The sequence below is a fragment of the Oryctolagus cuniculus genome, chromosome 7 (assembly GCF_051225735.1).
Source record: "Oryctolagus cuniculus isolate XC-2025 breed Fujian yellow rabbit chromosome 7, ASM5122573v1, whole genome shotgun sequence".
Lineage (NCBI taxonomy): Eukaryota > Metazoa > Chordata > Mammalia > Lagomorpha > Leporidae > Oryctolagus > Oryctolagus cuniculus.
Window position 1 is genome coordinate 31,487,073 of NC_142873.1, and position 16,162 is coordinate 31,503,234.

The window sequence follows — 16,162 nt, forward strand, 5'->3', positions numbered from 1 at the left end:
GATGCTACGTGTTTAGGGATTTGAAACGTAGTTAAAAAGCCACCCCACTTCTGTGAGTTAAAGAAATCCGGACAACTGGCCAGCAATTAGACCACTGGTTTTCTATTGCACAATGCAATTCTGTGGCACCCGGGAACCCTGCCCTGCAGGAGTGGAGACAAACCCGGATATACGCCACGTGCACGCGGTTTGGAAACGTTAAAGGATCTTTTTCGACCCTTTAGTTGGAGTGTACGGTTTATGCCCGAAGAGAACAGTTTGTGAACACAGAGGTAGGATTCACAAGGCTGGAAAGGCAGGGCTTCGAACTCCAGGTGTCTGGAGAGCGCGAAAGAGGACTACCGCCGCCACCGGGGCGCAGCCGGGGACGCGGGGCCACTGCCGCATGCTCGCTGCAGCGTGGTAGCCCGTGACCAGCGCAGCCGTGCGGGTCCAGGCCCGGGGGCAGGGTCACACGGCTGCGACGCCGCGGCTCTTCACGAAAACCGAAGCCCGGACATCGTTCGACTGATGAACGCTTGGGGGCGCGGGACTCCGTGCGTCCGCTTCCCTTTACGGCGGCAGGAAGGAGGCGCACACGGCGGCTCGTTGGTCTAGGGGTATGATTCTCGCTTAGGGTGCGAGAGGTCCCGGGTTCAAATCCCGGACGAGCCCACTTTTGTGCTGGGAGAGTCCGGAAACGGATTATTTTTAGGGTAGACGGGTACATGCAATAAAAGCAGTTCAAACGCAAAATCGAGACGCCGCGAACGCAAAACCTGCTTTTCGCCGAAATACCATTAAAGAGGGTAAGGTGAGAACGCGGAGGGTTGCTGGCTGGGTTTCGCTGCGGCGACGAGAGAGGCTCGGCCGCCGGGGGTCTACCGTGCGGGTGTGTCCGTGCGGAGCTGCAGGAGGGCGCGCCCCAACTCGCGCAAACGCCCCGGGATCTGCTAACCGGGCGCACGCCCGGATCGGGTTTGGAGGCGCTGCAAGCGTGCCCGGCATGCTGTACCGGGGCCTCGGGGTGCTTTTTAGGCTTTTCAAGCGCATGCGTTTTCCAAAGCACAAGCCAGCGTTTTAACGTCTCGCCCTCGAACGCACAGTAGGTATCTGAGTGTGAGTCGGGCTCTTCTGGTCCTGTGCTTCCAAAAATGAAAGCGATCAGCATTCCGGGTCACGGGACCAGGACGTCTCATTGAAACCTCTAAATAGGTTGTCTGCAGCAGGAAAAAAAATGTCTTTTAAAAAGTAACAACGAAGAAAAGCCTGGGCTCGTCCGGGATTTGAACCCGGGACCTCTCGCACCCGAAGCGAGAATCATACCCCTAGACCAACGAGCCGCTCCCGGCTCAAACGCTCCCGGCGCCTCCCTTCAGCCTCGTCCCGCCTCCGACACACTACGGACCGACCCGGGAGACCTCGCTCTCGCCGCTTGGGCCGTTGGCTCCCTGAGGCTCGGTCCCCAGCGCTTCCTGCCACGCAAGGGACGAGCAGCGAGCGACGCGTGGGCCACGGAGCACGCCAGTGCCTGGCTCCACGCTGCCCACGCGCGGCCGGGATCATCCCCGGTCGGCACCGGGCAGAGAGAGGCTTGGGACGGCGCCCCGCATCATCGAAAGGGCGTGGGCCGCGCGCTGGGGAGCGCGGGTCGGCGAATGCGAGCAGGGCACGCGGGGCTGGGAGAGCGGGCTCGGAGGAGCGGCTGTGCGCCAAGAACTCATCCCAGCGTTCGCCTTGGGTTCCTGCATGCCTTTAAGCCCTTCGCCCGTGGTGAACTGATCTGTTTCTTAACAATCACTCCCTAAGGGACCACGGTTGTCCCCATTATACAGATCGGGAAACTGAGGCGGGGAGAGGTTAAGGAGCTCAGGGAAGGCCCCAGAACGGGGAAGGGCTGGGTGGCGCTGATTGTGGGAGTGCCCGAGGAAGGTGGGAGAATGGCGGCGGCTGGAGGCAGTGCGGGCGAGGGATCCTACTGCCCAGTGGCTCAGCAGTCCCAGGGCAGGGCCGCGGCCGCCGGCCCGCTCGGCCTGCTCCGCTTCGTCCCTGGAACGCCCTCAGTTTGGGGCGATTGGCATCCGGCGACCAGTGGCTTGCGCGGACCGCGTTCCCGAGGGCTCTGCCGTCTTCCCCCGTCTTCTCTTAATGCCAGGAGGCTCTGGGGCGCCCCTGCGTGATGGACGGCGAGGACTGGCGCTCCCGCCCTGGGGCAGTGCGACCGGGTCCGAGGGAAGATGCCCCTACGCGAAGAGCCGAGCCGAGCCACCTTTCCGCGCGCAAGGCTGGCGCCCCGCAGGCCGGGGAGGTGGGGTGGGGGCAAGGCTCGGGAGGGCAGCTCGGCCTAAGGCCTCTGCTTGTCCAGCTGGTGTGTGGACACTGTCTACACCCGCTCCTGCCGCGCTGCGTGTGGACAGCTGGATATTGCTTGTAGTTTGAGGATGGAGGCTGTGGGAGGCTGGGGGAGGAGGGGTATCAGGGCCAGACCTGAGCAGGGTAAGTTTTGCCCCCCTACCCCCTTGAGGTGGTGCCTGTCCTAGGACTTCCTTACCCTGCCAGAACTGTGTCCCGCCCCTAGGGGCTCCGGTTCCTTCCTGCCACCCACCAAAGTGCCGCTGCAGGTGGCGCATTCACTGCCAAGATTTTTGTTCTTTGAATTTCCCAAATCAGCTTTGCCATCCCTTTGTCTGAAATGGCTTCAGCCTTCCCTAGCTAGACAATGGGTTTCTTTTTCTTCACCCTCTGATAAGCAAGTGGTGTCAGTGAATGATAACGATTGTTTTATTAACCTATTTGCACCTGTACATATTTCTGTATGGTGGACGATTTCCTTAGGACAGCCTGCCAGAGTTGGTCGGATCAAAGAGGAGATCGCTTTTATGCTTTGTCCGTAGCCCTCTAATGCAATTCTACACCAAGGAACTTGGGCGGGCTGGCTGGCGAGTGAGAGGTAAATGCCTGGAAGAAGAGACTCTTGGACAGCTCTAGAACCCATGATTCCATCTTTTAGCTCCACTGGGTTTGGGTGGCATCGAAGCTCTAGAGAATGGTGATCTCGTTCAAGTGTTGCTGAACATAATCTTGGTCTGGGGGTCGTGTGCACCAAAGGGAAAAGGTGGAACTAGATCAAGAGTGTAGTGATTCCTTAGGAGATGATAATTAGAACGACTCTAGAATAAGGCGACTGAAACTCCACGAGCTTCTAAAACCCTTGGGGCGGGGAGGCTGTGACTATGTTATAACTAGCGTTTGCCCATCGCTGGATTCCGACCCACTTTGGGCTCAGGCAGTGCAGACTGGGCATTGATTGGCATGGTCAGCCCTTGGCAGTGAGAATGCAAGTCATTGCCTGGGTTCCTCGCTGAGGTGGTACACAGGTCTGTGCGTGGCCGTGTGCGGAGCTTCATTCGCTGCTCCTGGATTATGCAGTAATTGACGCAAAGCCCATGGCCGAGGTCTTGCTAGGGTTGTTTCACAGGCCTTGCCCCAGTGGAGACAAAAACGTGGAGCTGAGAGTTTGTGTCTTTTTCCAGCTTTAAGTCCCCTCTCCTGCAACAACTTCAGCTATTTTTTTTTTCTTAAACACATTTTTCTCTGGTTTCCCTCAGTGGCCCTTTTCCAGGGCTTTATCTTATGTCCCCTGAATTTTGCAATCCTTTTGCAGGGTCGCCATGAGTGCATTCTTGGAGTTGCTTCAGGCCCTTCATTTTTCACTCAAGTTCTCAGTTGGTTTTTGAGAGTGCATGATCAGGAGGTGACAGGAATCCAAGATCTGGTTTGTGGGAGAAATGCATTCTGCTAAGGACATCTCATTACCCAGGGATCTTATTACCCTTCGGTTTTTCTTTACTTTTTTTTAAAAGATTTATTTATTTATTTGAAAGTCAGAGTTACACACACAGAGAAAGGTTTTCCAACCACTGGTTCACTCCCCAGTTGGCCACAATGCCAGAGCTGAGCGGATCTGAAGCCAGGAGCACAGGAGCTTCTTCTGGGTCTCCCACACAGCTGCAGGGGCCCAAGGACTTGGACCATCTTCTACTGCTTTCCCAGGCCATAGCAGAGAGCTGGATTGTAAGTGGAGCAGCTGGGACTCAAACCAGCACTCATATGGGATATGGCGGCTTTACCTGCTGGGGTACTGTGTTGTCCCTGCTGTTTAAAGATTTGTCACTCATTCCTCTGGATAAGTTGCTTTTCGAGCCATCTCCCAGATGGAGTTAACAAAGAAGAGCAAAGAACACAAAAAAGTCTAGGGCAAGAGACTGCTTTTTTTTTTTTTTTAATTAATTTATTAGACAGGTAGAATTGTAGACAATGAGAGAGAGACAGAGAGAAAGGTCTTCCTTCCATTGGTTCACTTCCCAAATGGCCGCTATGCTGATCTGAAGCCAGGAGCCAGCTGCTTCCTCCTGGTCTCCCATGCGAGTGCCACAGTGCCGGCCCCAAGAGACCACTTTTCTGCCTTCCTAGTGCTGCTTGAGGTACCTCTTGGCTCACTCAGTTAATCCTCCGCCTGTGGCGCTGGCATCCCATATGGGTGCTGGATTCTAGTCCCGGCTGCTCCTCTTCCAGTCCAGCTCTCTGCTGTGGCCCGGGAGGGCAGTGGAGGATGGCCCAAGTGCTTGGGCTCCTGCACCCATGTGGGAGACCAGGAAGGAGCACCTGGCTCCTGACTTCGGATCAGTGCAGCTGCTGGCCGTAGCAGCCACTTGTGAGTGAACCAATGGAAAGAGGAATACTTTTCTCTGTCTCTCTCTCTCACTGCCTATAACTCTGTCAAATTAAATAAATAGATAAAAATAAAAGCTTTCAAAAAGTAAGACAATGAGAGTGGTTTTTCTTTTTTTTTTTTTTTTTTTACAGGCAGAGCTAGACAGTGAGAGAGAGATCGCTGCACCAATCCGAAGCCAGGAGCCAGGTGCCTCCTGGTCTCCCATGGGGTGCAGGGCCCAAGGACTTGGGCCATCCTCCACTGCCTTCCCGGGCCACAGCAGAGAGCTGGACTGGGAGAGGAGCAACTGGGACAGAATCCAGCACCCCAACCGGGACTAGAACCCCAGGTGCTAGCGCCACAGGCAGAGGATTAGCCTAGTGAGCCACGGTGCCGGCTGAGAGTGGTTTTCTTATGAGCTCTAACCCCGTCTTATTCGAGTAGCATTTGAGCTCAGCGCTCTTGGCCTCTCCATATGCCACCTGACCTAACATCATGGAAGACAGTTCATCCTATTTGTACCTGATTTATAGAGTTCAGAGTTGACAAGGACTAGTTGGGGTCAAAAGAAATTTAATATTGCAGCAAGCAGTGGGTAGTAACCCGCTGCTCAGGCATCACCTGTTGGGACAGCATTGTTTTCCGCCTGCTCCGTATCACTTCTTTGCTCACAGCACCCTGATTTCTCTCTGAGGCTCATAGTCCTCGCAGAGTGAACAGGATCGACTCACCTGCTCCTTGGTCATGACAGCTGGTTCAGGTGTGTGTCCACGAGCCACATGAGGCCTCTGAAAGCCTCTGCAGGCTCATTTTTTCACCCCACAAACTCTCACTGGATTTGCAGCGTGGGATGAGCCTGCTTGAGACTGTGACCAACACAGAGGAAGGCAGAGACCAACACCGTGAGAGGTTCCTACCATTGCTTGGTGACTGTATTTAGGTCTGTCCATGGATTTCCCAGTTATCGGATGGACCTAGAGGTAAATGGACTGGGAGTGTGTGTGTGTGTGGAGAGAGAGAGAGAGAGAGAGAAACTGACACAGAGATCCATAGATAGATATACAAGGGGTCTTCATAAAGGTCATGGAAAATGTGTATGATGAAAAAACCAGAGGCCAGCACTATGTAGTAGTTTGTGCCTTTGTCTATAGCGCTGGCATCCCACATGGGTGCTGGTTCATGTTCCGGCTGTTCCTCTTCCGATCCAGCTCTCTGCTATGGCCTGGGGAAGCAGCAGAAGATGGCCCAAGTGCTTGGGCTCCTGCACTCGCCAGAAGAAGCTCCCGGCTCCTGGCTTTGGATCAGCTCAGCTCTGCTTGTTGCAGCCATTTGGGGAGTAAACCAGTGGATGGAAGACCTCTGTCGGTAACTCTACTTCTCAAATAATAAAATCTTAAAAAAAAAAAAAAGAAAGAAAGAAAGAAAGAAAGAGAAAAAAAAAACTATGCCTGGGCTTCAAATTTTTTTGCACCAAAATAAACTTATCTTTTAATTCAATTTTCCATGAACTTTTAAAAAGTATTTATTTATTTATTTTGAAAGTCAGAGTTATATATAGATAGATCTTCCATCTGCTGATTCACTCCCCAGATGGCCACAACAGCCAGGGCTGAGCCAGGTCAAAGTCAGGAGCTTCATCTGGGTCTCTCACATGGGTGGTAGGAGTCCAAACACTTGGGCCATCTTCTGCTGCTTTCTCCCAGGCAATCAACAGAGAACTGTTTCAGAAGTAGAGTAGCCAGGACTCAAACTGGCGCCCATATGGAATGCTGGCGCTGCCATGGCAGCTTTACCCACTATGCCTCAGTGCTAGTCCCATTTCCTATGAAGTGTTTGAAGTCCCCTTGAGTTAAAATTTTTTTTCTTTACATTTATTTGAGGAGCTGAAAGAAGGAGACACACAGAGCTCCCATCCATTGGTCCACTCCCGTTTATAAATGCCTTCAATGACCTGGGCTGGGCCAGGCCAATGTTGGGAGCTGGGAACTCGAGCCAGATCTCCTACATAGGTGGCAGGGACCCACTTACTTGAGCCATCACTGCTTCCTCCTAGGGTCTGCATTAGCAGGAAGCTGGAGTCAGGAACCAGAGTTGATTACTGAACCAAGGTACTTGATACAGGATGCAGACATCTTAGCCACTAAGCCAAACAGCTCTCACTTGCCTAAAAATTTTGTTTTTAAATTTGTTGTTTTGGTTTTTTGTTTTTTTAAAGATGTATTTATTTGAAAGGCAGAGTTATGGGGGGCTGGGGCTGGAGAGAGAGAGAGAGAGAGAGAGAGAGAGAGAGAGAGACTTCCATGCATTGGTTTCATTCCCCAAATTGCTGCAACAGCTGGAGCCAGGAGGGCTGGGCCAGGCTGAAGCCAGGAGCTTCATCCGGGTCTCCCACATGAGTGGCAGGGGCAGAAGCACCTGCTGGTACCTGGGCCATCTTCTGCTGCATTCCTAGGCACATTAGCAGGGCGCTGGATAGGAAGTGAAGCACCTGGGGCCCAAACTGGTGCACATATAGGATGGCGGTGTCACAGGTAGCAGCTTAACTCGCTGCACCACACCAGCCCCTTGTTCTAGTTTTCCTGTTGCTGTTTATTTTGCCCATCAACCAGTTTGAGCTGAGTTGCCGTCATCGGCAGACTGGCCACATTCTTTCAGCTGTAGTGAATATTTTCCTAATCAAAAACACCTGATCAGAAGATAGTGAACTGGCAGCCTTTCCACTCCTTCCTTTAATTGACGTACACTCATATTTATCAAAGGTTTAGTCAACTAATTACAGAGCAAAACCTGAAGCAAACTGGGCTTTGGTTGGGTGACTTCTGCATTCAGAGGGGAGTCTGGAGGGCCCCTATGCCTTCTCATGGTCTCCTGGTTACCTGGCTCCACACACAGCTGAGACAGCATCACAGCCCCCAATTAAACTCCCTCTTCGTGAGGATCCAGATTGGGTGCCTGCTCCTTCCCTGGGAAAAGGAAGCACAAGGTTTGAAATGCAAGCTCAGGCCCGGCGCCACGGCTCACTAGGCTAATCCTCCGCCTAGCGGCGCCGGCACACCAGGTTCTAGTCCCGGTCGGGGCGCCGGATTCTGTCCCGGTTGCCCCTCTTCCAGGCCAGCCCTCTGCTATGGCCAGGGAGTGCAGTGGAGGATGGCCCAGGTGCTTGGGCCCTGCACCCCATGGGAGACCAGGAAAAGCACCTGGCTCCTGGCTCCTGCCATCGGATCAGCGCGGTGCGCCGGCCGCAGCGCGCCGGCCGCGGCGGCCATTGGAGGGTGAACCAACGGCAAAGGAAGACCTTTCTCTCTGTCTCTCTCTCTCACTGTCCACTCTGTCTGTCAAAAAAATAAATAAATAAAAAATAAAAAAGAAATGCAAGCTCAGGCCCGGCTCTGTGGTGCAGTAAGTTAACGCACTGGCCTGAAACGCTGGCTTCTCCAACTCCACCAGTTGGAGACCTGGCTGCTCCACTTCCAATCCAGCTCTCTGCACTGGCCTGGGAAATCAGTGGAAGATGGCCCTGCACCAGCGTGGCAGACCCAGAAGGAGCTCCTGGCTCCTAGGCTTCAGATCATCCCAACTCTAGCTGTTGCGGCCAATTGGGGAGTGAACCCTCAGGTAGAAGACCCCTCTCTCTCTCTCTCTGTAACTCTGACTTTCAAATAAATAAATAAATGTAAACAAAGATAGCGGAAGAACGAATCTGCGTTGTTCTGTGTCTTGCTGTTGTGGACGAATCTGTGTGCTCTTTGGAAGAACAATGGGCCACCCAACACACAGATGAGTTTCTTTAATCCCGAATCTGGGAATCCCGGCATCGCTTAATCACGGTGGCCAGGGAAAGCAGACCCAACAGCAGCGGGGCTGCAGCACCAAGAGGAGCCCAAGCCCTGGGAAGCGGCCTCTGCTCTCTTGCAAAACCCACCAAGCAATGTGATTGACAAAGGGCTAGAGAGATAGAAAGGTATTTTGACACCATTCAGCATCCTCTTCTTGTCTCCGTTTTATTGCTCCTCCAGAAGTAAAATGCAGTCTCATTTGCTTATCTACATCTCCCACTTTCTGTGGCATGCCTTTCTCAAGTAAGGGAAAGTGGCCGTTCCCACCACACACTGGCAGTCACCACCTATGCATGAAACACTTGCTCAGATGGTGTGTGTGTGTGTGTGTGTCTGTGTCTGTGTTGTAAAAAACCCAACAATATACACAAATAAACCACATGTATCAACATCTCTGTTGGTAGTATATAGATTTCCAAATAACTACGCACGTCTCCCAAATTCTGCCACAAATCCAGAGTTTATAATAGCTATGACAGTATCAGTTTCAACCAAGTTACAAATTTGATACAAACTGCAATCCATTTAAAAATCATTTTGAAAAAAATTTTATATACTAAATATTAACATTCTGCTGTAGTTTAGAAAAAACTAAATGGGATGAGAAAAATCGAGGTACCAGTGGTGACACAAGGCCTTTTTGTCTGGAAAGACTGATTTTCTGAGGTCAGCACAGGCTGCTGCCTAATAAATCTTCAGGAAAACAATTACTGCAACTGCCAATGAGCACACTGAAACAGAACAAGGACCAACCCTAAGGAAGCACTTATTTGCATTAGCATCTTTCAGCAGGAGTGTGTGAAGAGAGGAGAGAGTGTGAGTTAAGGAATGGGTTTTCAGGCCTCCCTGCCTTGAAAAACCTCCTACTCTCCAAACAGAATATTGAAGCAAGCTACTCAGTGAGAACAGACCCAAGACCTCAACTCACTCCCCCTGAGTCGAAGAGAAGAACATGGGCTTCATTCCAAGGAAAACTTCCCAGGAGAGCTGGGAAGAATTTTTTCATGGTGCTCTTGGTACCTGCCAGCAAACAACTGACCCGTGTTCAAGGGCACCTGCAGGGTTCAGAGTTCACCCTGGCAGTATCAGTCGGATAGCCGGTGCCGGCGCTGGACAGGCATTGCTGCTCTGCCTTCAGGACCAGGAAGCGCAGGGTGGAACAGCAAACCTCCACCCTCTCCCTGCCTTCCACAGATGTTCTCGAAGCCTCCTCCAGGGTGGCAGAGGGGTCTGAGCTCAGCCGCCACCTCCCGTGGTCGGGACAGGAACAGCTGCTGTTGGTGGCAGCACCCTTCATTTTCCCGTTGTTTCCATAACTATTTCTTCTAGTCCGACGTTCTCAACAGCGGCTGCCCAGTTCACATCTGCACCGATCTGCAAGGTTGTCTCTGGACTCTTGCTACAGTTGCAGGATCTCTGCACTGGACGGGATCAGCATTTCCAGTAGTATCACTTTCTTTTTTTTTTCTGGCCACTGACAGTTTTGACTTATATTTGAGAACCATACAAATTTTAGAACAGTAAAAAAGGCTATAACTACACAAGCAAAACCCTAAAGCTACATCAGAGCTCAGTTTGGAGGTCACCTATATGGAGAGGGAGGATTGAATGGTATCCAGGGTCCCACAGGCTGACCAGAATCCCTGGGGTGTTGGCACCACAGTGAACTGTTTTAAATAAGATTTTCTATCGCTTCTCAGCCTTTTGGCTAAGATCAAGTGTAGTATCTGTTCTTATCAATTTAAAATAAGATTTTCTTCTTTCTCTCTCTCTCCATTTTTTATTAAAAGCTGAGTCCATCAAATGACACACACTAAGCTGATACAGGTCCACCGCCCTCAGATCCATCCCCATCTGTGAGGGATCAGAGAGTGTGGAGGAGAAAAAAACCTGCCCTGGATCTTTGGGGAAACCAGGCTGCCACAACCTGTTGCTGCTACCATTGCTGCTGCTGCTGCTGCTGCTGCTGCTACTGGCGAAGAGATGTCCCCGGTAGCTTCATCCCTCGGGCACAAGGAGTTCTTCACATCTTAGTGTCCTGGCCCAGCCTGTCATCCTAGGAACACAGAAAGGAAGAGTGGATCAGGACGAGGGTCGGGGGATCCTGCCATTCAGCACCTCTCCTTGGGAATTCCAGATCAGGCATAGATAGCAGGAATAACTGTCACAGCTGTGCCTGTGTTTTAGCTGCATCAGTTCGTGTCACTCTCACCCACGCTCTATGAGCTAGGCACTTCCATTAACTGTGTTATCAGTAAGGCAATTAAGGCACAGAGAAGTGAAGCGACTTCTCTCTGGTCACGCAGCTCCTAAGTGGTGCAGTCAGGATTTAAGCACCAGGACTGGGGCTTGAGCCGTCCTCTTCCAGGTGATACTGCACCTGCCCTCATGTCTGGCTTTTCCTGGCCTCCCTGTCTTGGTCTCTGGCCCGCTCGCTCATCCCCACAATTTCATTTTCCCGAAACACTGCTCAAGATTCTTCGGCAGCATGAAAGTAGCAACAGAAAGATGAAGGACTTGAGCATGCTCTTGCCTCCTGGGAACTGAATAGAATCTCCAGGCTCCAGAAGATTCTGAATCTGAGGACTGGTTGTTTAGTGTGGAAGGCGTCACGGAAATGGGAAGTATCTTTGCCTAACAGTCCAATCGCAGCAGTGTCAGACACACCTTCTGAACTTGGGCGCTCATGCTACTTTCCGCTGTTTCAATGAGAATAATGCGAGCACCCTGAGGAGCCCCTCACAAACCCTCGACCCTCCAATTCCTGCAGTTTTATCATTATAGATGGTTTCTTTTGGGTCAGGCAGTTTTCTCTTTGCTTTCACACAACAAATATTTTTTAAAGCACCTATTATGTTCCAGGTTCTGTAGTAGGTACTGAAGATGCACTGGGGGGAACGAGCAGAAAAAAGTTTTAAAAAATAAATTAGAGGGGGCTGGTACCGTGGCACAGCAGGCCACGCTGCCATTTGTAAGCTGTTACCTCAATCAGAGCTTTGGCTTGAGTTCTAGCCACTCTACTTCTAATCCATCTCCCTGCTAACGCACCTGGGAAGGTAGCAGAAGATGGTTCAAGTGCTTGGGCTCCTGCTACTCACAGAGGAGACCCAGATGGAATCCCTGGCTCCTGGCTTCAGCTTGGCTCAGTCCTGGCTGTGGCAGCCATTTGGGTAGTGAATGAGCAGATGGAAGTCCTCTCTCTCTCTCTCTCTCTCTCTGTGTGTGTCTCACTTTGCCTTTCAAATAAATAAATAAAACAAGAGAACTCCAAACACTGATATATACTATGATGACAAAGTAGAATAATGGGAGAGAGTAACTGACTGGGTGGCTGGGAACTGCAGACATATAGAGCAAAAGGCCACGTGGTGACCGAGCCAGAGACTGGAATGAGGTCCCACAATGCCAAGGTAGCTCCCAATCACCGGCAGCTGGAAGAGGCAAGGATGGAATCTAGGGGTGGCAGGCAGTCACCAGAACTCAGGGCAAAGGAATTGATTCTCTCTGAGGACCTGCACAGGGACCCAACCAGGCCAGTATTTCCATGTCGAGAGTCCAGGCCTCCAGAGCTGCGTGGGAAGTACAGTTCTATTGTTGTAAGATACCAAGTCTATGGGCACTGTCGTAGCAACTCTAGCACAAGAGCTGGGTCATTTTAGAAAAGAGCGGCTGTTGTACAGTTCTGCATACATTCCTATGGACTTACTTCTAAGGGTACAGTTTAAAAACTTGTCATGGGACTCCAAATCCTATTAAAATTGGTGGTAAAAATGCCATCTTAATTGTTAAAGTGATCATACTAAGTTTTAAAGAGAACATATAGATAGTATTAACTGTTAAAGTGATCATATAAATAGGATCAAGTGCTTGGCAATAATAATAGATAGAATTAAAAAGGAGAGAATGTCCAACATGGGAAGCAGTCCACACAGCAGATTCATAGAATGACAATTGCCTTAAGTAACACTCTGATCTCAGAATTAGCCCTTAAAGCTTCCTGGTCCCTCTGAAAAGCCCATGAGAGCATTTCAGGCATGGAAAGCCAAGACACTGTGGTAAAAAATGTTCTACATGAAGGATCTCTGTGAGTGAGACCCCAGTGGAAAGAAGTGGCCATCAAAGAATGATATACTTTCTCTAAAGAGAAGAGAGAACTTCCACTTTGCTTATGTCCTTGCCCAAATACTAACAGAGTCTGTGGACTCAAAAGTCTTCCATAGCCTAGGCAGCTCATGTCAAAAGCCTCAGGTGATCACTGACATACATAAGAGTGTTAATTGTTAAATTAACAACAGGAATCGCTGTGCACTAACTTTCCATGCAGGACCTCTGTCCTCAGAGTTGTATTAAAAGTTAACTGTATAGCTAGTTCTCAAACAGTTTGTGTGTGTGTGTGTGTGCGCGCACACACAAATTGTTGAAATCTTTACTTAGTATAGAGTTGTCTTCTAAGTACAAAGTTAATTGAAAATCATAATGGAGAATGGGTCTGGCAAGGGGAGAGAGAGGAGGGGGAGAGGTGGGAGTGTGGGTGGGAGGGTGGGTATGATGGGACAAATAACTATATTCCTAAGTTGTACTTATGAAATTCGTATTCCTTAAAAAAAAAAAGAGCAGCTGGTCCAAACCAACAAGCATCTCACCCTCTGGATGCTGGTCAAAAAATGGATTGCAAAGGCAGAAGAAACCAAAGAGGAAGCAGGAAGCCAGATAAAGAGGCTGAGAGGCAGGCAGCTGACGGTGGCATGGGTGATGAATGAATGAATGCACACATGTGCTAAGAACAAGGGAAGGGAAAGCACTTGACACTGACTGAGTTGATGAGTTGTGGAGCCAAGGACTGGCGGGTGGGCCGCTGAGATTTCTCTGGGGGCAACTTCTCAGTCTCTGCAAGGCATCTGCTGCTCCCAGAGCAGGTGGGGGTGGGGGTGGGGGGACAGTCCAGTTGGTGCGGGCAGGGACAGGAGGGTGGGGACTGTGGGGAGCAACCCGGACTAGACTAAGTTACTGGAATTAAGACTTATTCTATGCATCTGCTCTCCCACAGTATGGCGCTGGGAGAGGAGAAAACAGCTTCTACGCAGCTGCCTCTTGCCAACTTGAGTGATGACCTCCAGGAGCTGATCCTGCTCCTGATTGGAGGAGAGCAGCGTACTCGGCGTGTGGGCAGCCGAGTTGGGATTGGCGGAAGAGGACTATAAAGGAGGAGAGAGACAACATGCACCAGGAACATCTAAGGGGAACATCTATCTGAGGGAACACCTGTGCAGCCCCCGAGAGAGCCGGCCGGCGGTGTGCCGCTCCCCCGCGGAAGTGGCGAAAGTGGCCAGGGGGAACCGCCCTTCCACGGAGGTGGAAGGGATGGTAGCCAACCCGGGAAGGGCCGAGCAGACAAAAGAACAGCGCAGGGTCCTGTGTCGTTCCTCCACGAAGAGGGGGAGCGACATAATGGTGCCGTGACTCGGATATGAAGCCTAGGCAGGGTTTAGTGTTGTTCCTCCACGAAGAGGGGGAGCGACAGGGACCGAGTTACATCTCCCTCCTTGGGTGCAGCTCGTGTCCCAGGCCTCTGAGTGGAGGATGTCACACGAGGCCTCCTCCCGAAAGGCCCAATTCGAATGCCACCTGTGTCTGGAAGCGTCCCCAACGTCCACAAACAAATGGCTTCTCCTGCTGTGCCTCTGGCCTCCCAGGAGTGGCTCGTGTCCCCTGTCACATTCTGCTAATGCACCCCAATGAACTGCTGGTGTCACGGGCCACACGGCGAGGGTTTCCATCTCTGGGCCCCTGCACTCAGCAGGCCTCAGCCACTGAGTCCTGCTGCTGTCACTCCACACGCACCCAGAAGTTTTGCTGCCAATGCTCCGGGGGCAGCAGGCAGCTGCCAAGAGCACGAGGCACACTGCCCTCTTGTCCCGGGGTCCCCTCACCCTGGCGACAGGCTGTCTCAGTGTAGTCCCACGGGGCAGGAGCCTGGTGCTTTTGTGTCTGCACACTGGGCTGCTGTGTGCTAGTGCTGAAAGGAGCAGGGCACGTGACAGGCATGCACTGGCCCCGGCACGGCCTTCCCCGCGTGGACAAGCCCGGCCACCTACCTCTTTGTTGGGGACGGCTGGGCCGTCGCTGTGGACCTGGCTGCTGGTCTCCTGCAGGGCATGGCTGGTCCCGGGGCTGCAGCCTGGCTCGGGGACTGCCCCTTCCTCTTGCTTCTCCTGGCCCTCGTCCAGCTTGGGGGTGTCACTGTCTTCCATCCCTCCAGGGGCGCCCTGGGGGACCTCCACCCCTGCAGCTGCCTCCTCTGGCTTCTCGTTCTTCAGTCCAGGCTCAGGCTCTGCAGCCCCCGGCTTCTCCCCCTTTGCCTCCACCTCCTCTTCCGCTGGCTTTGCCTCCATGGGGCTCCCCTGCCCATTCTCGGCCTCTGGGCTGGAGGCTTGGGGTGGTGCGGGGGCCACCGCCTCTGGATTCTGCGCCGCCTTCTCGCATTGTGGGGCCTCCTCCGCCGCCCCGTCGTCCTGCTCCTCCTGTTTCTCTGGCCCGCTGCGTGTCCTCCTCAGAGGGGGCCTGTCCCCAGGCCCCAGGGGTCCCCCCACTCCCTCTCTGGCAGCCCCCTCTCTAGCCGGCAGGGACCCTGGGGCCCTACTCTTGGACGGGAACACCTCATCTCCATTCTCTTCTTTGGTGCCATTCTCTTGAGCCGCATCGGTGACCCGCAGGTCTCCAAGTTCCCCACAGTCTGACTGGGACCTTCGGAAACGCCTGGAGGGGGGGCGCCTTTTGATGGAGCCCCTCGTCCGCACCTGGAAGAAGGTGTTCAGGAAAATTAGCTGTAAGAAGAGCCAAGGGGGAGGCCTACCAGTCTAAGGCACTGTTAGCAAGCCCCACGGGTGGGCGTGCATTTCCTAGGCCAATACTCACTGTGCTATTTGTGGTGGGTTTGGACCCTGTGGGGTGGGGGTCAGCCCACAGAGTGAGTGACAGACCTCTGACTCATGGGGATGCAGATGCTTACCATCCAGAAAAAAAAAAAAAAAAAAAAGAGAGAACTTACAGGGCCCGCATGTTGGCACAGTGGTTAAGGCTTGGACGCCTGAGTCCCACATCACAGTGTCTGAGTCGCGGCTCTTTCCAGTTCTAGCTTCCTGCTAATGTGCACCCTGGCTGATGTGCACCTGCTGATGGCTCAAGTAGCTGGGTCCCTGCCACCCAGGTCAGAGGCCGGGATTCAGTTCCTGCTCCCAGCACTGGCTGTTGCAGGCATTTGGAGAGTGAGCCAGTAAATGGAAGCTCGCTCTCTCTCTCTCTCTCTCACTCTCTCTCTTTCTCTCTCTCCCGGTCTATCTCTGTCTTGCTGCCTCTCAAATAAAATGAAAAGAAAGAAAATATTTTAAAATGATAACTTATGATTTATTGCCCTATAACATTAGCCAATTTGGTATATACCTTAGCAACAAGTCATACAATAATTTCCAACATGTAAACAATGGCTTATAAAGAATTAATTCTGGGGACCGGCGATGTGGCGTAGCAGGTAAAGCCGCCGCCTGCATCCCATATGGGCACCAGATCAAGACTGGCTGTTCCACTTCTGATCCAGCTCTCTGCTATGGCCTGGGAAAGCAGTAGAAGATGGTCC

The 16,162-nt window shown here is 52.2% G+C and overlaps 1 protein-coding gene, 1 long non-coding RNA gene, 2 other non-coding genes and 1 pseudogene across 5 annotated transcripts in view; 3 read left to right on the forward strand and 2 right to left on the reverse strand.

Moving 5' to 3' along the window:
• The first annotated feature begins 582 nt into the window (after positions 1 to 582).
• On the forward strand, positions 583 to 654 carry TRNAP-AGG (transfer RNA proline (anticodon AGG)). Its single transcript has one exon. It is a non-coding gene; the product is annotated as a tRNA-Pro (tRNA).
• Positions 655 to 675: 21 nt separating this feature from the next.
• LOC149125391 (uncharacterized) lies at positions 676 to 6,012 on the forward strand. The gene is made up of 2 exons (XR_016210431.1): positions 676 to 788; positions 5,902 to 6,012. It is a non-coding gene; the product is annotated as an uncharacterized LOC149125391 (long non-coding RNA).
• Positions 1,251 to 1,322, reverse strand: TRNAP-CGG (transfer RNA proline (anticodon CGG)). Its single transcript has one exon. It is a non-coding gene; the product is annotated as a tRNA-Pro (tRNA).
• A 2,958-nt stretch (positions 6,013 to 8,970) lies between the features above and the next one.
• The window catches only part of RCSD1 (RCSD domain containing 1), a 70,325-nt gene continuing 63,133 nt past the window's right edge, over positions 8,971 to 16,162 (reverse strand). For both annotated transcript variants that reach the window (XM_051857158.3, XM_008264120.5), the window contains 2 exons: positions 14,625 to 15,326; positions 8,971 to 10,585 (listed from right to left, as the gene is read on the reverse strand). In XM_051857158.3, the coding sequence (XP_051713118.3) occupies positions 10,553 to 10,585; positions 14,625 to 15,326 (735 nt within the window). In that variant the 3' untranslated portion in view covers positions 8,971 to 10,552. The remainder of the gene's footprint in view (positions 10,586 to 14,624; positions 15,327 to 16,162) is intronic.
• LOC127493896 (U2 spliceosomal RNA) lies at positions 10,218 to 10,329 on the forward strand (annotated as a pseudogene).